This window comes from Neophocaena asiaeorientalis, unplaced genomic scaffold (genome assembly GCF_003031525.2).
Source record: "Neophocaena asiaeorientalis asiaeorientalis breed wild unplaced genomic scaffold, Neophocaena_asiaeorientalis_V1.1 scaffold1337, whole genome shotgun sequence".
NCBI classification, from domain to species: domain Eukaryota; kingdom Metazoa; phylum Chordata; class Mammalia; order Artiodactyla; family Phocoenidae; genus Neophocaena; species Neophocaena asiaeorientalis.
In genome coordinates this window covers 82,206-99,839 of record NW_020173700.1, presented here as the reverse complement: position 1 = coordinate 99,839, position 17,634 = coordinate 82,206, and the positions used below count along the sequence as shown (strand labels likewise).

The window sequence follows — 17,634 nt, the reverse complement described above, 5'->3', positions numbered from 1 at the left end:
CCCCCATGCTCCTTTTTGTCCACAGAATGAAGTTCTGACTTCTCACAATATCAAGGTGCTACACGACCTGCTCCCACCTTCCCAGCTTTGCTGCCTTCTCCACCCTCCTTACACTCAGTGTTTCTGCTACAAAACCCACTTGGTTTGAAGCACACCCTGCACGATGCACATCACGTGCCTGTGCTGATCCTCACGCACATCTTTCCCCTTCCTTCCTTTCCTTTCCTTTCCTCTGCCTTCTCTCTTCAAGGCAGAGCTCAAATGCTGCTGTCTGATCACTTCCTCCCGCATTCCCCACTAATCAATAGTTCTTCCTTTACTCAGCATTTATTCCATCTGTCTTGTAGCAATGCTATACGTGTATCTCTCTCACTAGATTATAAACTCCCCAAGGGAAGAGATATCTTAGTCACCTAGCACAGTATCTCTGTCATCTCTGTACACTACAGACTTCAAATAAGTATTGAAATGAACACATTAAAAAAATAAACATCTTGATAACCATTAAGGACCATGGAAATATTTTTAAAAACCACTTAAAAATATTAAGAAAAAAAGCTTAGAATAATTCTTAGTGACAAAAACAAAACCAACCCTACACACACATATATAACATATTTACACATACATATGATACATGGACATACTATTCATGTTACAACTATGAATAATAACAGGCAAAGAAAAAAAATCTGGCTTATAGTGACTTGCCCAAACTTTCTGAAATGTACTCACACATTAATTTTATAACAGATCTAATTTAAAAAGTAGTTGATTTTTTGGTAAGCCTTGCATAGATCTGTTGTACTGAAAAGAAATATCCTGAACCAGACTCTATTTACTTCAATGTTCAGAGGATTAATCTAAGGTAGAAAAAACAGTTGTTCCATGATGACCAGGTGAGCTGTGGAAGAAGTTTCTCACAGACTTAGCTTTTCTATCCAATTAGCTGCTTAGGGATCTACACCCTCGGTTAATCAGCTACACAGGATAAACTCTTATGTAACAAATCACACCTTCCATGACTCCGAATTATATATAGCAGGGGTTGGCAAGCTTTCTCTACAGGGCTAAATCGTACATATGTTAGGTTTTGTGAGCTGCAGACTCTGTCACAACTGCTGAACTCTGCTGTTGTGACATGAAAGCATCCATACACAATTCATCAAGAAATGGGGGCAGCCTAGATTTGACCTGCAGAACATAGTGTGCCAACCCCTAATCTAGACCAATGTTTTCTCTTACAGGGAACAACCAACTTATTTGTTCGAAAGTGCTGACAAAATGTACACTCCTCTCTCCTTCCTCCCCTTCCACATATGGAAGCTGAGTGACACTGCATGTCCCTATAAGCCAAGTATAAAGGAGCTCTGAAGGATCAGTGGTGGGAAGGGAGACGGCTGGGGAATGGCAAAGCGCCTTTACCATTGTTTCCGCAAATCCGGGCTGGTCAGAATGGTGGAGGCAATCCGGGCACCATTGAGAGGAGGGTTGGAATACATGGGACGGATCAGGATCTTCAACTGTGATTCTACCCTCCTGGCTTCATCAGCATCTTTGCAGACCACAGTGAAGGCTCCAACACGCTCACCTGAAAAGAAAAAATGGATCTTGTCTTCTGGTTCTCCTATCTAAAATACTAAAGGCAGTCATGATTCCATTCGCTATGTGTTATCTGTTTCCATGAGAAGCACAAAATAACGCTTTGTTATAAATAAGAAGTTTTCAACAACCAGCATGGTGAATCTACAACAGAAAGTTGGAGTACTACAGAGTGGTCACAGGTCTCTCTTCATTGTATCTATCTTCCTGGCTCACAGAGCAGTCGCTTTTTGTTTCGAGAAGCCGTGATAGGTTTCTTTGCTGGAGGAATTCAGGGACACTGAATAAGATATGGCTTAGAGCAGTAAAATCCACTTTACCCGTCTTTCCTCTTTGGGTAAGAGGGACACGGACAACACACGCACACGCACAACCCACCCCTTCCAAGACTCTACACCTTTGTGGCACCCTCTCCCACCACTTCTTCAGTCTCAACAGAACACATATCACCCTAGGTCCTTTAGCTTACCGTATAAGCCCATGTTCTTGGCATAGGACTGGCAGAGACAGACATTAATGCCCTGTTCGATGAAATGGCGCACAGCCCAAGCATCCTTGTTACCATCGCCACTGGCAAACCCTTGGTAGGCCATGTCAAAGAATGCAAAAAGATTGTTTTTCTGGAAAGGAAAGAAAAGATGACCAAAGCTTTAGGCAGTTCTTCTCAAGATGCCCCAGATGGTTACCTGTGCTTATTGGGACCATGCCTGCTTCACTCAGACAAAGTCAACAATTTTCTCCCCAGGTGGCAGTTTGGAGATGTTTAATTTTCCTAGAGTTAATATATCAACATATATAGTTTTTTTGTTCAATACTTTGGTGGATATGGGCCTTCAAGAAGACATTAAGAAAAGATAATCCAACCTGGACAGAATGCTGTCTGGTCAAACAGGAAGCATGGCATGTGTGATCTTAGTTCCTTGACACAGGGATCGAACCCACGCCCCCTGTATTGGAAGCATGGAGTCTTAACCAGTGCACCACCAGGGAAGTCCAAACAGGAAGCTCTTCTAAGGCCCACAGTGGTCTGGGTAGTTATTTTGGTCCAGCCAACACAGGATGAGCCTCAGCCTTTCCCGGGGCTAATGAGACTCTGGCAGGCCATCTTATTCCCAGGGTTCAGGGGACAGCCTCACTATAACCATCTCATTTTGAAAGTGCTCTCTGAATGCTGTTTCTCTGTCCCACTCTGTTCGCAGCTTAGGTTTGACAGAACATAAAGAAAGGGAAACCGAAAGGAATGAGAATGGGGACACGAGCCAACAGGAATATCTTCCTCCTTGGGAATTTTGACTAGTGCCTTCTCTCACAGAAGAATAAGAATCACTGTGAATAATTAACGGCAATGCCAAGGAGAGTGGAAAAGACAGGAGGGGATGTGAAAAACAGGATAAAAGGATGAACAAGGAGCCACTGACCAGGGCAAGTGTAGGCACCAACAGCAGATATCCTGGGGCTAGGGGATACCGACTGTGCAGACTAGCCAGCGACAAGTTTTATCAGAATTCTATACATCTTGGCTGAGGAGCAAAAATTATTTTCAAACTGCTCATGTATCATCAATTACAGAACTGCTAATTATGCAAACAAGGAGTTCTTTCCTGGCAACTACACAATGCGTGGAGCCTCGAGGTTAATTCTCACTGTTAAGACTTCGCCAAGTGAAGCATCCAAGGCTAGTTACTAAACACAGAACAGTCACCGGTCAGTTCACCTGCCTCACCTTCATCACTGCAGCCATTTCCTTCCACTGTTCAGGACGAGGGTCCACTCCCGTGGGGTTGTGGGCACAGGCATGCAGGAGAATAACACTCTGTGTTGGTATTTTCTAAGGAGAACAACAACCAAGAGGTTACTCTGCAGCTTCAAAGGAGGTCATGTATCTGAAATGCCATCGGGTCACCATTATTTGATAAGTAACGAAAATAACATGAGGTCTGGGAATTAGCTCATCCTGGTATTATTGGTTTTTTTTTTTTGGCCGCTCCGTGCGGCATGCAGGATCATAGTTCCCCGACCAGGGATTGAACCTGTGTCCCCTGCAGTGGAAGCATGGAGTCTTAACCACTGGACCACCACCAGGGAAGTCCCTCATCCCAGTGTTTTAAGTTGGATATTGAGACCTAAGTGGGAGACATCAAATCTCCACAGGGAGGTTTATTCCTTGTTCCTTCCCCGTCCTGCCCTGAAAGCCACACTTACTGAAATGTCCTCAATAGCGCCTGTGAAGTCAAAGCCACACGTCTTGGGGTCGTAGTATCGATAACTATGTAGCTGCATGCCAGCGTCCCTGAAGATGGGCGTATGATTTCCCCAGGATGGTTTGGGCAGAAAGACATCTCGGCTGAACTTAAAAAATCTTTGCTAAAAGATGGAATGAAAGGGAATGGAAAAATGAAGAAAGGAGAGGCAAAAACAACAACAAAAAAGTTGATATATTTAACTGAGAAGACATTTTTCTCTACTGAAAGTTGGCTTCTCTCTAAGATTGAGAGACAGTGATGACTCAGCAGCGAGACTGCCTGGGTTGGAATCAGGCTGCAACAATTACACTGGCTATGTAGCCAAGGACCTGTCTGGGCCTCACTTTCTTCCTCTGTAAAATGGCATTAACTAAATCTCCCTCAGAAAGATTAAACAAGTTAAGATATAAAAGCTCCTAGTTACAGTAGGTGCTCAATAAATTGTACTTATAATTATCTCTTCCTTATAATTTCTTCTAAGTACTTCCATTCCCCCCTCTCCTCCCAACTCCATTTATGAGAGAACCGGAAATCTTCCAGCTTTGTGGAAAGAGGAAATCTACTTCTGGGTCAGAAGTCAAACACATATGCAAAAGGGAACCCCATCATCCCCAGCTTACAGACCGTCTTACAGAAGGAGTTTCCAGACTCACCAGAAAATTGGCTCCAATCCTTAAGGCCCCGGTTCCAGAAATGGTCTGCACGGTGATATACTGAAGGAGAGACACCCCTGGTCAGTGAGGTGCAGCACTCTCTCTACGGGCCCATGACTTAACAAACCTGAGCTCAAGCCCACAGGGAGGCACCTTATGGTCAGTACCCTTCTTTCTTCAGAAGATGAAGACACCCTTCCAAATGAATATTTAGAAACAAGAGAACAGTACTACTGTTTCATTCCATTTTCTAAGAGAGAGCAACTCTCCTTACAGGTTCTCAAAAGAGTTGCCTCTTCAGTTTCTAACACCTGTGCTGATGTGGAAGCTAATTCCTTATGGCCTGCCCTGAAAGTTGTTAGTATCATACTGTGTTATATGAGAAACTTTCAGGACACAGCCCCCCACGAGATATGAAAATGAGTGATTTATACAGAGAAAAAAAGACACGATGAACAGTCACTACATTAAAATATTATTCTAGACTTGTATGAAATTGAATGACTCTCTGAACATCAAAAAGCAAGTCATCTTAAAAAGTCAACAAGTGGGCTTCCCTCATGGCGCAGTGGTTGGGAGTCTGCCTGCCGATGCAGGGGACATGGTCCAAAAAAAAAAAAAAAAAAAAAAAGTCAACAAGTATATTAGAATAACATTATTACATGAGTAATATTCTATGAGTTTTCATAATCTGAAAATACTTTTTGGGTAACAGGGAGATGGCATGAGGTAAATCTTCAAATCGGTCAACTTTAGGGGATGAGTAAGAAACTACAGTAGGGTTTTTTTGTTTTTGTTTTTGTTTTTAGGCACCATAGAAGTACAAGGCTCTACAAAACATAAATCTACTTTCTGGACTGGGAGGCAATGGATTAAATGGCGGGGGGCGAACCCTACTAACAAACTCTTTAGTAAACCAAGTTTGCCTGTGCAAGCTTTGGCATGTTAGAAATAAAAACCTAACTGTAAATCTGATAATAAGAATCAGAAAGGCATAGCAATTTATAAAAAAGAAGCTGATGTGATTTTAAGATAGGCCAGTCTTACACTTAGGTTACAATTCGCTAGATGATACACAGACTAAGCAAAAATTACAGAAAAATACAGACGTTTTAATGAGAGGTTAACAGGTGGTTGATTATATGGATAGCAATCAAACCATATTTTGTCCATGACTTAGGATCATTACTACATTACCCTGGGGTCGAGGTTTACCCAGAAAAATAAATATTTAAACACACAAATCTATTAAAAAAACACATTTGTTTCAAAAGCAAGGAAACTATAATGCACATGAGACCACATGTCAGGCTGGCTGGCTTCATCCCACCTGCATGATGTGAGTCTTCTACTACAAGTGCTGGGCCTGTGTTTACTCTGTGGGTGCATACAAGAATCTGTTTGTAAAAAGCTTATGTTCAGTGACCTTTAGGGACCTCTTTCTTCCACAGTAAGAGGGCCCCCAGGGAGCTGGAGGGAGGAGACACCTAGGAACCACTTGTGCTTCACCTCTTGGCTGCAGTGATGCTCTCTGCCCTCTGAGAGGAGGGAGACAGCACGGAGGGAGCATGGTCTGCTCTCTCAACATCCAAGCTGGCTGTGAAGGGGTGGCAGAGGACTGCCAGGCTTGTCCTGGCCCTGACAGTCACCCCGTGGCTTGTTTTCTGCCTGTTTCCTCTACCTAAGCTGGCAGCTTGGGACATGAGGGTGGGGCCTAACTATAGGCCTTAAAACTTGACATAGTTTGGCATTCCTCAAAGCCATTCAGTGTAAAATGAACATAAGCACACACAGAGACTAACAGCAAAAACTGTCAAATCTTAGGTCAAATCACTACATTTTTAGGATTACTACTACATTTTTGGAATTGGTATTATATGAAATCTTTTATTGAATTAGTGGCAATTTACTACCTAAAGAAGAGATATTAGTCATCATGCGGCTACCTCAAAACAATCATCACACACAAAGTGGTGTATCTTTTCTTATTTAAATTATTTCATATTTGTTTAAACTGCTAAATTTAAAAAGAGACCCGTATGATGCCAGAGTCTGTTCTCCTTACCCGGCCACTTTTCAACACTTCGTTGCTCTCACCCAGGGCTAGTTCTGCAGATGCCTTACAAAATTCAGCCAGTCCCCCAATGGGCAGGTATTCTTTGTCCAAATTTCTTGCAGCAATCTGGGCCTCTGCCTATACAAGAGAAAATGCATCCATTTAGTTTCTTCTCCTTACCCGGAATTACCATGAATAATATCTAATGTTTTATAAGTTAAATTTTGGAAGTAAAGCCTTTTAAAAAAATTTGGAGATATTGTTCAAGAAGAAGGGTAAGTAGAATATATCTTATATTACAGAACAGGAATATTAAATTTTTATCATATTTTACTTTATTTTTAGAAGTTAGGCTTTTTTTTTTTTTTTTTTTTAAAGACATTTTCTATTTTTTTAACAAATTCATTTATTTTTATTTTTGGCTGTGTTGGGTCTTTGTTGCTGCAGGCGGGCTTTCTCTAGTTGCAGCGAGTGGGGCTCCTCTTCATTGCGGTGGCTTCTCTTGTTGCGGAGCACGTGCTCCAGAGTGCAGGCTCAGTAGTTGTGGCTCACGGGCTTAGCTACTCCGCGGCATGTGGGACCTTCCCAGACCAGGGCTTGAACCCGTGTCCTCTGCACTGGCAGGCAGACTCCCAACCGCTGCGCCACCAGGGAAGCCCAGAAGTTAGGCTTTTTAAAAAATTTTATTTATTTATTTTTGGCTGCATTGGGTCTTCATTGCTGTGCGCGGGCTTTCTCTAGTTGCGGAGAGCAGGGAGCGCAGGCTCAGTAGTTGTGGTGCACGGGCTTAGTCGCTCTGTGGCATGTGGGATCTTCCCGGACCAGGGCTTGAACCTGTGTCCCCGGTACTGGCAGGCAGATTCTCAACCACTGCGCCACCAGGGAAGCCCATTAAGTTAGGTTTTATGTGAATGGGTAGGTATATGGTGTCTCTTGGTTTAAAAAAAATGGCATTCTTGGGATGCACAAAAACAAGGTTTAAGAGCAACACTTAAAATAGATATAAGATGATAAAACCAAAACAAATACATAAAGAAGTATTTCAAGGTATATACCAGTCTAAGAACTTCAAAAGGTTAATAGTAATAGTCACATATCTTCATGCTTTGGAGTCAGAGGCCTGGCTGTCCCTTACTAGCTGTGTGACCCTGGGTGATTTATTAACCTCCCTGAACCTCAGTTTGCTCACCTGTTGAATGGGGGAACAGCTGTTTCTACACCTCATACGACTGAGGTGAAGAGTTAAGAGGTAATGTACATAAGTGTGTGGTGGTGTTTCAGCATGTATCAATAACTAACACATGCTGAATACTTTAAACTGATTTACTGAGAACAAAAGCAATCCCTGCATGACCTGAGACCCAGTAGCCAGCAGTTTTTTGTGAGTCTTCTCATCACAACCATTTCTTGAGTCCTTTTTTCTACTCAGAGAATTAGAGAGAGGACACCTAATCCACACTCCCACACACTCAGAAATTTCTTCTTTCAGTGGTTCATTCAGCCCATGCTCTGTTACTACAGTGGCTCAAGAGGGCCTGAGCCAGCCTACTGCAGCTCAGATGATCACAGGGTTCTTTATTCCCACCCCAAAGTATGCTTCTGTAACTTCCATTCAGGATGCCTAGTTCTGCTATATGTAGGAACAACACGTCACTACCCCATGTTTGGAAGTGACAAAGCAGCACATATTTCATCAGAGGAGGTGCAGATGGAAAGGAAACACATACTTTCTTTTAAAAAATTGTTCTGGGACTTCCCTGGTGGCGCAGTGGTTAAGAGTCCGCCTGCCAGTGCAGGAGACACAGAGTCGAGCCCTGGTCCTGGAAGATCCCACATGCTGCGGGATGTGCAACTAAGCCCGTGCGCCACAACTACTGAGCCTGTGCTCTAGAGCCCGCGAGCCACAGCTGCTGAGCCCATGCACCCTAGAGCCTGAGCTCCGCAACAAGAGAAGCCACTGCAATGAGAAGCTCATGCACTGCAACAAAGAGTAGCCCCCGCTTGCTGCAACTAAAGAAAAGCCCACACGCAAAGAAATTAAGACCCAACGCAGCCAAAACAAAACAAAACAAAAAACTGTTCTAAAGAAATTAGTTACGTTATTTACAGTTGTGATAACCAATAGAAAGACTACTAATAAAAATACGACAAAATAAAGAAAATTATTCTATAGTTCAATAGGAAGAAAGGACAGAACACGCCTGGGTAGGAGGGTTTTGTTAAGGCAATCAGAATGAGAGAACTGGAAAATAATAATGGTAACCCTCATCCACAAAGGGCTATTCCTATCACCAAGAGACAATGTTTAGATGCTTGGCCCTTTTGTACATCCTCAGGATAAAGCATGACACTCTGCCTGTTTTACAGATGATCATAGAAGTTCAATCTTGGAAAAGACCATATAGTTCCAACCTCTCACTTTTATAGCCAAGGAGACTACAGCCCAGACAACCTATGTGATTCAAGCAGTATCAGAACTAGAACCCAGGTCTCCTGACTCCCAGTCCAGGAGTCTTTCTGTCTCTCTTCAGGAGTGCCCTTCAGTTATTCATCCCCATCAAACAGATGTCTGGCAAGCTTACCTTCCGGACACTGGGGAGCACGTAAGGCTTTCCGTTATCATCCCGGTAGGCACCAACTCCCAGATTCATTTTTTTGCTGTTGGTGTCTCTCTTAAAGGCTTCTGTGACTCCCAGGATGGGATCTGGGGGCCCCATCTCCACATGAGCCCACCAGGAGCTGAAATGGGAAATATAAGGCATCAGTCACAGCAACTAGATTTCCATGGCCAAAGACGTCTTGGATCTGCCAAAAATCCATTTCAACAAATGTTTGCCTGTCTACCATGCACATGATATAGCAATAGACACCAATAATCCAACAATGCATAAGACTTCAAAGCACCTTGCAGAAGAGTGGAGGCCAATAATATTAATACAAATGCTGTGAGAAGCAAAAGGTAGGGGCACCTGAATCACCCTGGGGAGGACAGGGTGCATGTGTACACTTTCAAAGCAGTCCAAACCTGACCTGGATTCCCAGGCAAAGGATATTTCAAGTCATTTGGCAGTGAGAAGCTGTGAGTGGTAAAAGATGAGACTAGAGAAGTAAGCAAGGACCAATGTAAGGGTGTTCTGTGACATCCAACCAAAGGGATTGAGTTTTATCCTGTTCCCAAACTTGTTAAGGGCATCATTTGGAAAGCTTATTAAAATACAGGTTCCTGGGCTCTACTTTGGTAGTGAAAATAAACAGAATCATTTAAGGTTTTTTTTGGAGGGGGGATGGTGATCAGGTAAGAACAGTGACACGAGGAGACTTGCATTTTTAGAGCTCATCTGGTCACAAAGTGGGGTACTGAATGCAGAGAAGGAGGGGAAACGCAGAAGGATCACCGAAAAATCTGGTTCAGCACCCAGCGAGACAGAGAAAGATGAGGGCTTGAACCAGGATGGGGGGAGTAGAGGTGGAGAGGATGACAGAGAATTGCCAGGTATTTAGAACTGGTTGTAACATCTTACTGATTTCCTCATTACTTATTGAGTTAAAATGCTTAACAATATTCATTATTTTATATTTGTATGAGTCATGATTTTACATTAAAAAAATATCCTTTAAACGAAATCTTGCCATTTGCAGCAATACGGATAGACTTGGAGGGCATTATGCTAAGTGAAATTAAGTCAGAGAGAAAGACAAATATTGTATGATATTACTTATATGTGGAATCTAAAATATAAAACAAGTTAATGAATAAAGAAGCAGACCCACAGATACGGGGAACAAACCAGTGGTTACCAGTGGGGATTAGGGAGGGGTGATATAGGGGTGGGGAGTGGCGGGTATAAACTATTGGGTGTGAGATAGGCTCAAGCATGTATCGAACAACACAGGGAATACAGCTAATATTTTGTAATAACTGTAAATGGAAAGTAACCTTTAAAAAATGTATAAAAAATAGGGACTTCCCTGGTGGTCCAGTGGCTACGACTCCACACCCGCAACGCAGGGGGCCCGGGTCTGATCCCTGGTCAGGGAACTAGATCCCACATACTGCAACTAAGAGTTCGCATGCCACCGCTAAAGATCCCGCGCGCAGCAATGAGCATGCAGCAACGAAGATCCCGTGTGCCGCAACTAAGACCCGGCACAGCCAAATTAAATAAATAAATAAATATTTTAAAAATGTATAAAAAATGAGAATTAAAAAATAACTTTAAGCTCTCCTGACAAGTTGAAAACTGTCTCAGTCTCAGTAGCTGTAATTGGTATGTACAGCTAATTCTCTTAACAAAGGGTGGATTATTCCATTTTCAGATGTCCCAGGCTTTTACTTCTTTTAATAGCTTGCCCTGTGCAATGTCAGTAGGGCAAACTGCATGGATTCAAATGCTCAGCCACCTACCAGCTGTGTGAGCACAGGCGAATCAATTAACTTCTCTAAGTCTCAATTTTTCTTACCTGTAAAATGGGGGCACAACAGTACCTATCTCTCAGGGTTGTTACAAGGATGAAAGGAGCTATTAAATATAAAACAGTCAAAAACAGAGCCTGATACACAGTGCTTGATGTTAGCTGGTATCACTGTTACTAAATTATTACTACTACACTTTTATTTATAACCACCTTGCCCCTAGTATGAAGACTGGTGAGGCCAAGTATGTAAAAAATTCAAGGAGCATAAGTCATAACTTTATGACCAAATGCAGGTCTTTCCTGCTTTTCAATTGTTACTATTTAGTTTTCTCTGGAGTCTCGGAGATGTTATCATTCTTCCTCTTCACTAGCACTACTGCCAGGACTCAAAATCCTTCTCATTCTTTTTTCAGTGTTCTAGGCTGCTTGGTTGTCCCAGTATCTAAGCAATAGTAAGAAACAGATATTACTTCGAAGCAACTTCTGAACTGGGCCTGACAAAAGCTTTCATTATGTCCTACCCATGATTCAGACCCTGAAAACATGTAGCCACCTGCCCACCTATATCACTGTCATTAACTGATGAGTGCAAGGAACACCTTGAATGCCCAATGACATACAGAGAACTTTTAATAAACAATTTTCAATTTTAAAAATATGGTTGTTTCCAGGGCCTTCCATCAACAATGACAGAGCCGCTGCTCCTAAACCACAAGAAGGCACCATTCTTATTAAAGGGTGTGAAAAGCATTTATTTGTCAAGTTCTTTAAAAAGTTTATCTAGTAGAGAAATTCTCTCAGAAATCATAGCCTTAAGTCTTCTAGCAGAGAACTGATTGAGAGTGGTATCTTTTAAGAAGGATTCTAAAAAAATTTCAAAACATTAAATCTGAAACAATCTAAATAAAGGAGCAGGAATACTTAATTTGATTAGTCAGTCCTGTATCAGTAATGATGTTCCAGTCCTCTATGCCCTTTATTATTCCATTCCTTCTAAGGGTAAAGATCACGCCCACATTGTAAGAACTCTAATGATTTTAAGGGATAGTACTAGAGGAAGCCAAGAGTGTTCCAGGGACAAAATTGATACTGAAAACTTGCGGCCTACAAAGCATTCCTATCTATGTACTTTGGACAAAAGCGCAAAGCTTCAGCCATTGAGCAATATTGACCAGCCAACCAAAAGATGTTAGGTACAAAGTATTCAGATAAGCATTTCCAACTCAAATACCTTGCAATTTTTCTGGGAGTCTACCTAGTGCTTTATAGTTTTTAGAATGTTTTCCCTCACATTCTTATTTTAAAATAAGAAGAGAAGTTAATTAACTTGCTCATGATCATAGAGCTAAAAAACGGCAAAGAAAATACTACAATACAATTACGATCTTCTTACTGGTTATTGTACCACTACTGAGCACTGCCTTTCTAAAGGGTCTCATGATACTCCTTCAGTTATCTAACTACAAATTAAATAATGAGAATTAAATAATTAAGAATAGGTATTTATAATAAAAATACATTAGCATATTTTCCTTTCTTCACTGACCTGTGACTATGTCTGACTTCATGTTACTATGCTTTTACAGAACAGGTCAGGAAGAAAAGGTTAAAGGTTAGTTCCTTCTGTATAAAAAATGCAGCTATAGGAACACTTGAACTTAGAGAGTTCCACTTAAATGACCCAAGTATGAAAATTAAGTATGTCATAGGATAAATCCTCAGTCCTTCAGAATACCAACTGCCAAGGTTTCATTGTATTAGATGAGCTGGTTTTTTTAAAAAAATAAAAACAAAAAAAACTTCAATTAGTTGTTTAAATGTTTTCCAATTTTACCATTTGGCTTTAGGTAAAGATCATATCCACCGTGGCAGGAGTGGAGATTCTTAACTTCCTTGTTGTCTGAACAGTTAACAGTCATAGTCAGATATGGCATCTGGTTCTATCACTGAATCATGCATCATTGTTAAACCTGAACAGCACCTCCTCAACTGCAGGGGCTCAAATATTTTAAGACTTTTTTGGTACACATTTTGAACCACTCTGGTTCCCCTACGTTTAGACTTTGAACTAAGGTACAATGCTAAAATGTCATATGTTTCCATTGCATTAATTTAAAAATCAAGGTTTAAAATTAAAATACTCAATTTGTTCTACGTCCTGAAATACTATAACAGTGAACAAAGTAGATACAGTCTCTGCTCTCATGGAATTCACATTCTAATGTGGAAAAGACACAAAAGAAAAACAAGTTAGGCTGTCAAAGTGAAAGAGAGACTAAAAGGTAACACCCATAGGGATTTCACCAAGCACTTTGTAAGCAGAGCTGTAGGCCACTCAACCAAATCCATAAAATAAGAGATTATTTTAAGATTACTATTTAAGATTTTAAGATTACTACAATGGTGAAACAGACTTTCACTTGCCCATAATTTTAGGCACTATTTTCTGTTCTCCAAATCTGCTGCATAAACGATAACCCCTCCCTAATTCTAGTCCAGGTAGGCTGCCTTAAAGAGCACACCTTGGGGCTTCCCTGGTGGCGCAGTGGTTGAGAGTCCGCCTGCCGATGCAGGGGACACGGGTTCGTGCCCCGGTCCGGGAGGATCCCACATGCCGCGGAGCGGCTGGGCCCGTGAGCCATGGCCGCTGAGCCTGCGTGTCCAAACCCTGTGCTCCACAACGGGAGAGGCCACAACAGTGAGAGGACCGTGTACGGAAAAAAAAAAAAAAAGAGCACACCTTGACAGTGGGCCAAGAAGGAACTAAATTAGGTAAAGAAGAAAGTGTGAAAGCCTGGGCAAAACTGTACTGCCAAGAGTGTGGGGCTGGTAAGGACAAACTGTTCTGCCGCCTTAAAGACACCGTGCATACATTCAAACGAAAGGCCAAGGCAGGTATGAGAGGTCAAGGCTTTGCTCTTTGGAGTTAAGGTCTGATTGGGGTGGTTTGGAGACTCGGTTCCTGATTAGGTAGTCATTAAGGGCACTCTCCCAAATCGGCTTCTTGTGTGAATTATATAGCCTGGCTTGGCTCTCTCCACTAGGAAGGGATTATTAATAACTCGTTTAATGCTCTGTAACCTTTTCTCTGCAACACATCACACAGTTTGAAATTACATATTTGGAATTTTTTGAGTGACACCGGTCCCTCCGTCAGGCTTGTTCACCGCTGCATCTAGCACGAGCATCTGGTCCAGTGCCTGGCTGCGATTAGGAAATACTAAACGAAGAGCAGAGCAAGAGGGAGGGGAAGAAAGGCAACTTCCCTACAGCCAGACCTCCTAAGGGATAAAACGGGGGGAAAAGTCACTACACCCCGACTCTAACATCCAAGGGCCAAAGGGCCAGGAGAAGGGGATCACCGGTGACTCAGGAGGCGACACAGGCGGGAGAATGCCGCGCGCCAAGGTCACAGGATGCAGGGAGGAACGCCAAGCCCGAAAGCCAGGGCCCTGAGAACCTTCCTCCCTTGAGCTTTCTTCCCCCGGCACACAAACGGGAGCCAGCCGCCGCCCCTCCAGCCCTGCCACGGCCCAGGGAGACCCCAACAGGTGAGCCCCGCCACCCCCCAGAGCAGCGGGTCAAGGGCTCACGCCCCCCATCCCCCATCCCCGCCCGGCGCCGCAGCCAACTAGCGCGAGGTATTCCCGGCGCCGCAGCCAATCCGCGCGAGGCCGGCTCGGCGCCACAGCCCGGGGGCTCTCCCCTTGCCCCCACCCGCACTGCGCCGAATCTGCGTGTCGTGACCTCTCCACCTTGAATGGGAGTCCGGGTGCCGTAGAGGGCCACACTTCCTAAGCCAGGGGAACGCCGTTGGCAGGCTCTCCGACAGTCCTAGGGGCATGGCAGTGGTGGGAGGTAGGACCCGAAGGGTCATTGTGAGGCGCGGACGCTGAATCCTCAGCCCCCTGTGAAGCCGAGGGAGTAGCAGAGAAAGTTGGTGTGTGAGGGTGCACGCGTGTGCTTTGAAGGCGGGTTAGATGTTCTGAGGCGTCGGCAGCTCGCAGGCCCGTCGCCCTGGCTCCTTTTCCCCCCGCTTACCTGGCTCTGGCAGAAGCCGCGGCAGCGACGCCTGGGTGGAAGGCGGCGGCGATTCCGGACAGGACGCGGCCGGAGTGCAGCAGGGCCATGGTGGGCGGCGACAGGGCAGTGGGTAGGTGGAGGACGGAGCGGAGATGCCAGCGGGCACGGACACGGAGGCGCAGGGTCTTGCTGAAGGTAAGGACAGCGACTTCCCCGGGCGAGGCTAGAGCGGCCTCCCGCCAGGCCCCGAGCCGCGTCACAGCGCACTCTGGCGGCCGGAGTGGAGCGGCTTGGCTTCCGTGAGGCCTTGGGTCCCGCTGCAGGGGTGTCTGCACCGCCGGCGCCACGTGGTCCCGGAAAACAGTGACAACACAGTTTATTGCCGTTCACAGCGCTCGACACGCTTTCTTCATTTAATGACGACGGACCTGACCGAAGAGGTAGTTGTTACTACTGATATGAATGAGCTCAGTTTATAGGTATCAACACGTATAGACCTCAAAAACGTAAAAAAGCAAGTCGCAGAACTATAGGTATAATATGGCGCCGTTTAGGTAAAATTTTAAAATACACAAAAGCATACGATACATTCATTCACAAATGTATGTAAAAGTTTGAAAGAATACACCAAGGAGACTTCAATTCAGGATCAGGAGGGCACAAGAAGATATTTGCCCTTATGGAGGGAGTAAGACAACTTCGTCATATTTGCTTCATAAAAAATTACAGATAATATTAACGATTATCACCATTCTGGGTGTGGGTCTCTGTAACATATACATTTAACTTTCTCATTAGAAAGCTAATTTGAGTCGCTGGTATGAAAGGTGGATTGGAAAGGACACTCCTAAGAGGTAGGGAGACAAGGTCAAAAGAAGGCTGACACAATAATCCAGGCAAGAAATTCTTGGTTGTCTGAATTCAGGTAGAAGTAGCAATGATGGAGAAAAGGGTACAGATCTGGGACATATCATGGAGTAAGAATCAAAAGTGTTTGGTGATTAAATGCAGGGAGAAGTAGAAAAGGAGTCTGAAATAATTCCCAGTGTATCAGTTAAAATTGGGGTTGTCTGCAGAGACCCAAAATAATCGGCTTAATCGGGGTTGTCTGCAGAGACCCAAAATAATCGGCTTAATCAAGATAAAATGTATTTCTCTAGCATAAAAATATGGAGATGGGTAGTCAAGGGCTGGCGTGGCATTTCTGCCCCACAAAGTCCATTTCCTGGTCACCCTCAGTCAGACCCAGAGGAAGTGTTTCCGGGATGAGCTCAGAAAAGTCAGCCCCCAGGGCTCCGGGTAGATCCAGATGTTCATTGGATTCTCCTGGGTGAAAGGGGGCAGGAATGTCTAATAGTGAGGAGGTCCTGAGTCACAGAGAAGTCCGTTCTTCACCGTCCTCAACCCTCATCATCATTTGTATTATTATTTTTAAAATTACTCTTACCACAGCTGGGAATTCTGCTGGAGTCATGAAAGCTGACTGGAATTGAGCTGTCTGGTCACCAGGGAACAATAAAGACAAAACTTCGCTGGCAAATCAGTAACCCCTCTCAACCCAAAGGCCCACACCCTCCATCCCAATCCTGGTGAAGTAGTGTATCATAGAACTCTAGAAACAGAAAGGGCTTTCCGAGCTTATTCAGGACGGTGCTTCTCACGCTGTAATGTGCATCGGAACCACCCAGGGGTCTTGTGAAAATGCAGATTATGATTCAGCAGGTCTTGAGTCGGGCTTACGATTCTGCTTTTCTAATAAGTTCCCAGATGAGGCCAGTGCTGCTGACCAGTGGACCACATTGGAGCAGCGTAGATCTAAACCATGCCTTGCAGCCCTTTATAGATGTCACAGGAAGCCTGTGTCCCAAACTCCAGACTTCCCACTATATATATGGAGAATCTGAGGCCAAAGGAGGGAAGTATTCCCTAAGGTCACATAGCCAACTATGGTTTGAGACTAGGAACAAAAGCACAGATGGAGGCTAGGTTCTTTTTGCCAATTTCAGTACCAAATGCAGATAGCGAGGAGGATTCCCTGATCTATTCCCAGCCTGGAGTCAGCTCTTTGGTGGCCTGTCCAGGAATCATCTTGGGGCTTTTGCCCAGGCCCAGGCTGTGGATTTGGTGCTGCGGGTCAACCTCAGGCAGCAGGTAGAAAAGATGTAGTCTCTTCCAGGCCAGGGGACTGAAGACCCTTAAGGAAAGAGAGCTCAGCACAGACTCATACTTTTTTCGGGAGCACTCTGGCCATCACCACCTGGGGGAATGACTGAAGCAGGACTGGATAGAGGGAGGAGCTGCGTTGCAGCAAGAACAAAGGCTCTGACGCTATAACGGCCCTGAAGAGTGGTCCTGAACCAGGGCGAGGGGGCCTGGCTTTTGTACCTGTGCATTGACTTTCTGTCCTGCTGCGTGACCTTGCCTGGCAAGTGAATGGGTTCAGTGGAAAGAGGGCAGGGGATCTGAGTAGCAGCCCCCAGCAGCTACTATGTAGATATTTATATAAATTATATAAGGAGAGAGTACTTATGAGGGGCCTGCGTGTACATGGTGTGTGTGTGTGCGTGTGTGCACATGTGTGTATGAGTAGCTGTATGCCTGTCTTTGGAGTCTATGGAGAACGTCCATGTGCACTTGGGGT

The 17,634-nt window shown here is 44.1% G+C and overlaps 1 protein-coding gene across 1 annotated transcript in view; it reads right to left on the bottom strand.

The window, feature by feature from the left end:
• The window catches only part of GOT2 (glutamic-oxaloacetic transaminase 2), an 18,414-nt gene extending 3,203 nt beyond the window's left edge, over window positions 1–15,211 (bottom strand). The window contains exons 1-8 of the mRNA XM_024750576.1: window positions 15,012–15,211; window positions 9,137–9,293; window positions 6,564–6,692; window positions 4,499–4,558; window positions 3,805–3,966; window positions 3,326–3,430; window positions 2,072–2,222; window positions 1,426–1,591 (exon numbers count right to left, since the gene is read on the bottom strand). Of these exons, the coding sequence (XP_024606344.1) occupies window positions 1,426–1,591; window positions 2,072–2,222; window positions 3,326–3,430; window positions 3,805–3,966; window positions 4,499–4,558; window positions 6,564–6,692; window positions 9,137–9,293; window positions 15,012–15,100 (1,019 nt within the window). The 5' untranslated portion in view covers window positions 15,101–15,211. The remainder of the gene's footprint in view (window positions 1–1,425; window positions 1,592–2,071; window positions 2,223–3,325; window positions 3,431–3,804; window positions 3,967–4,498; window positions 4,559–6,563; window positions 6,693–9,136; window positions 9,294–15,011) is intronic.
• Window positions 15,212–17,634: the final 2,423 nt, after the last annotated feature.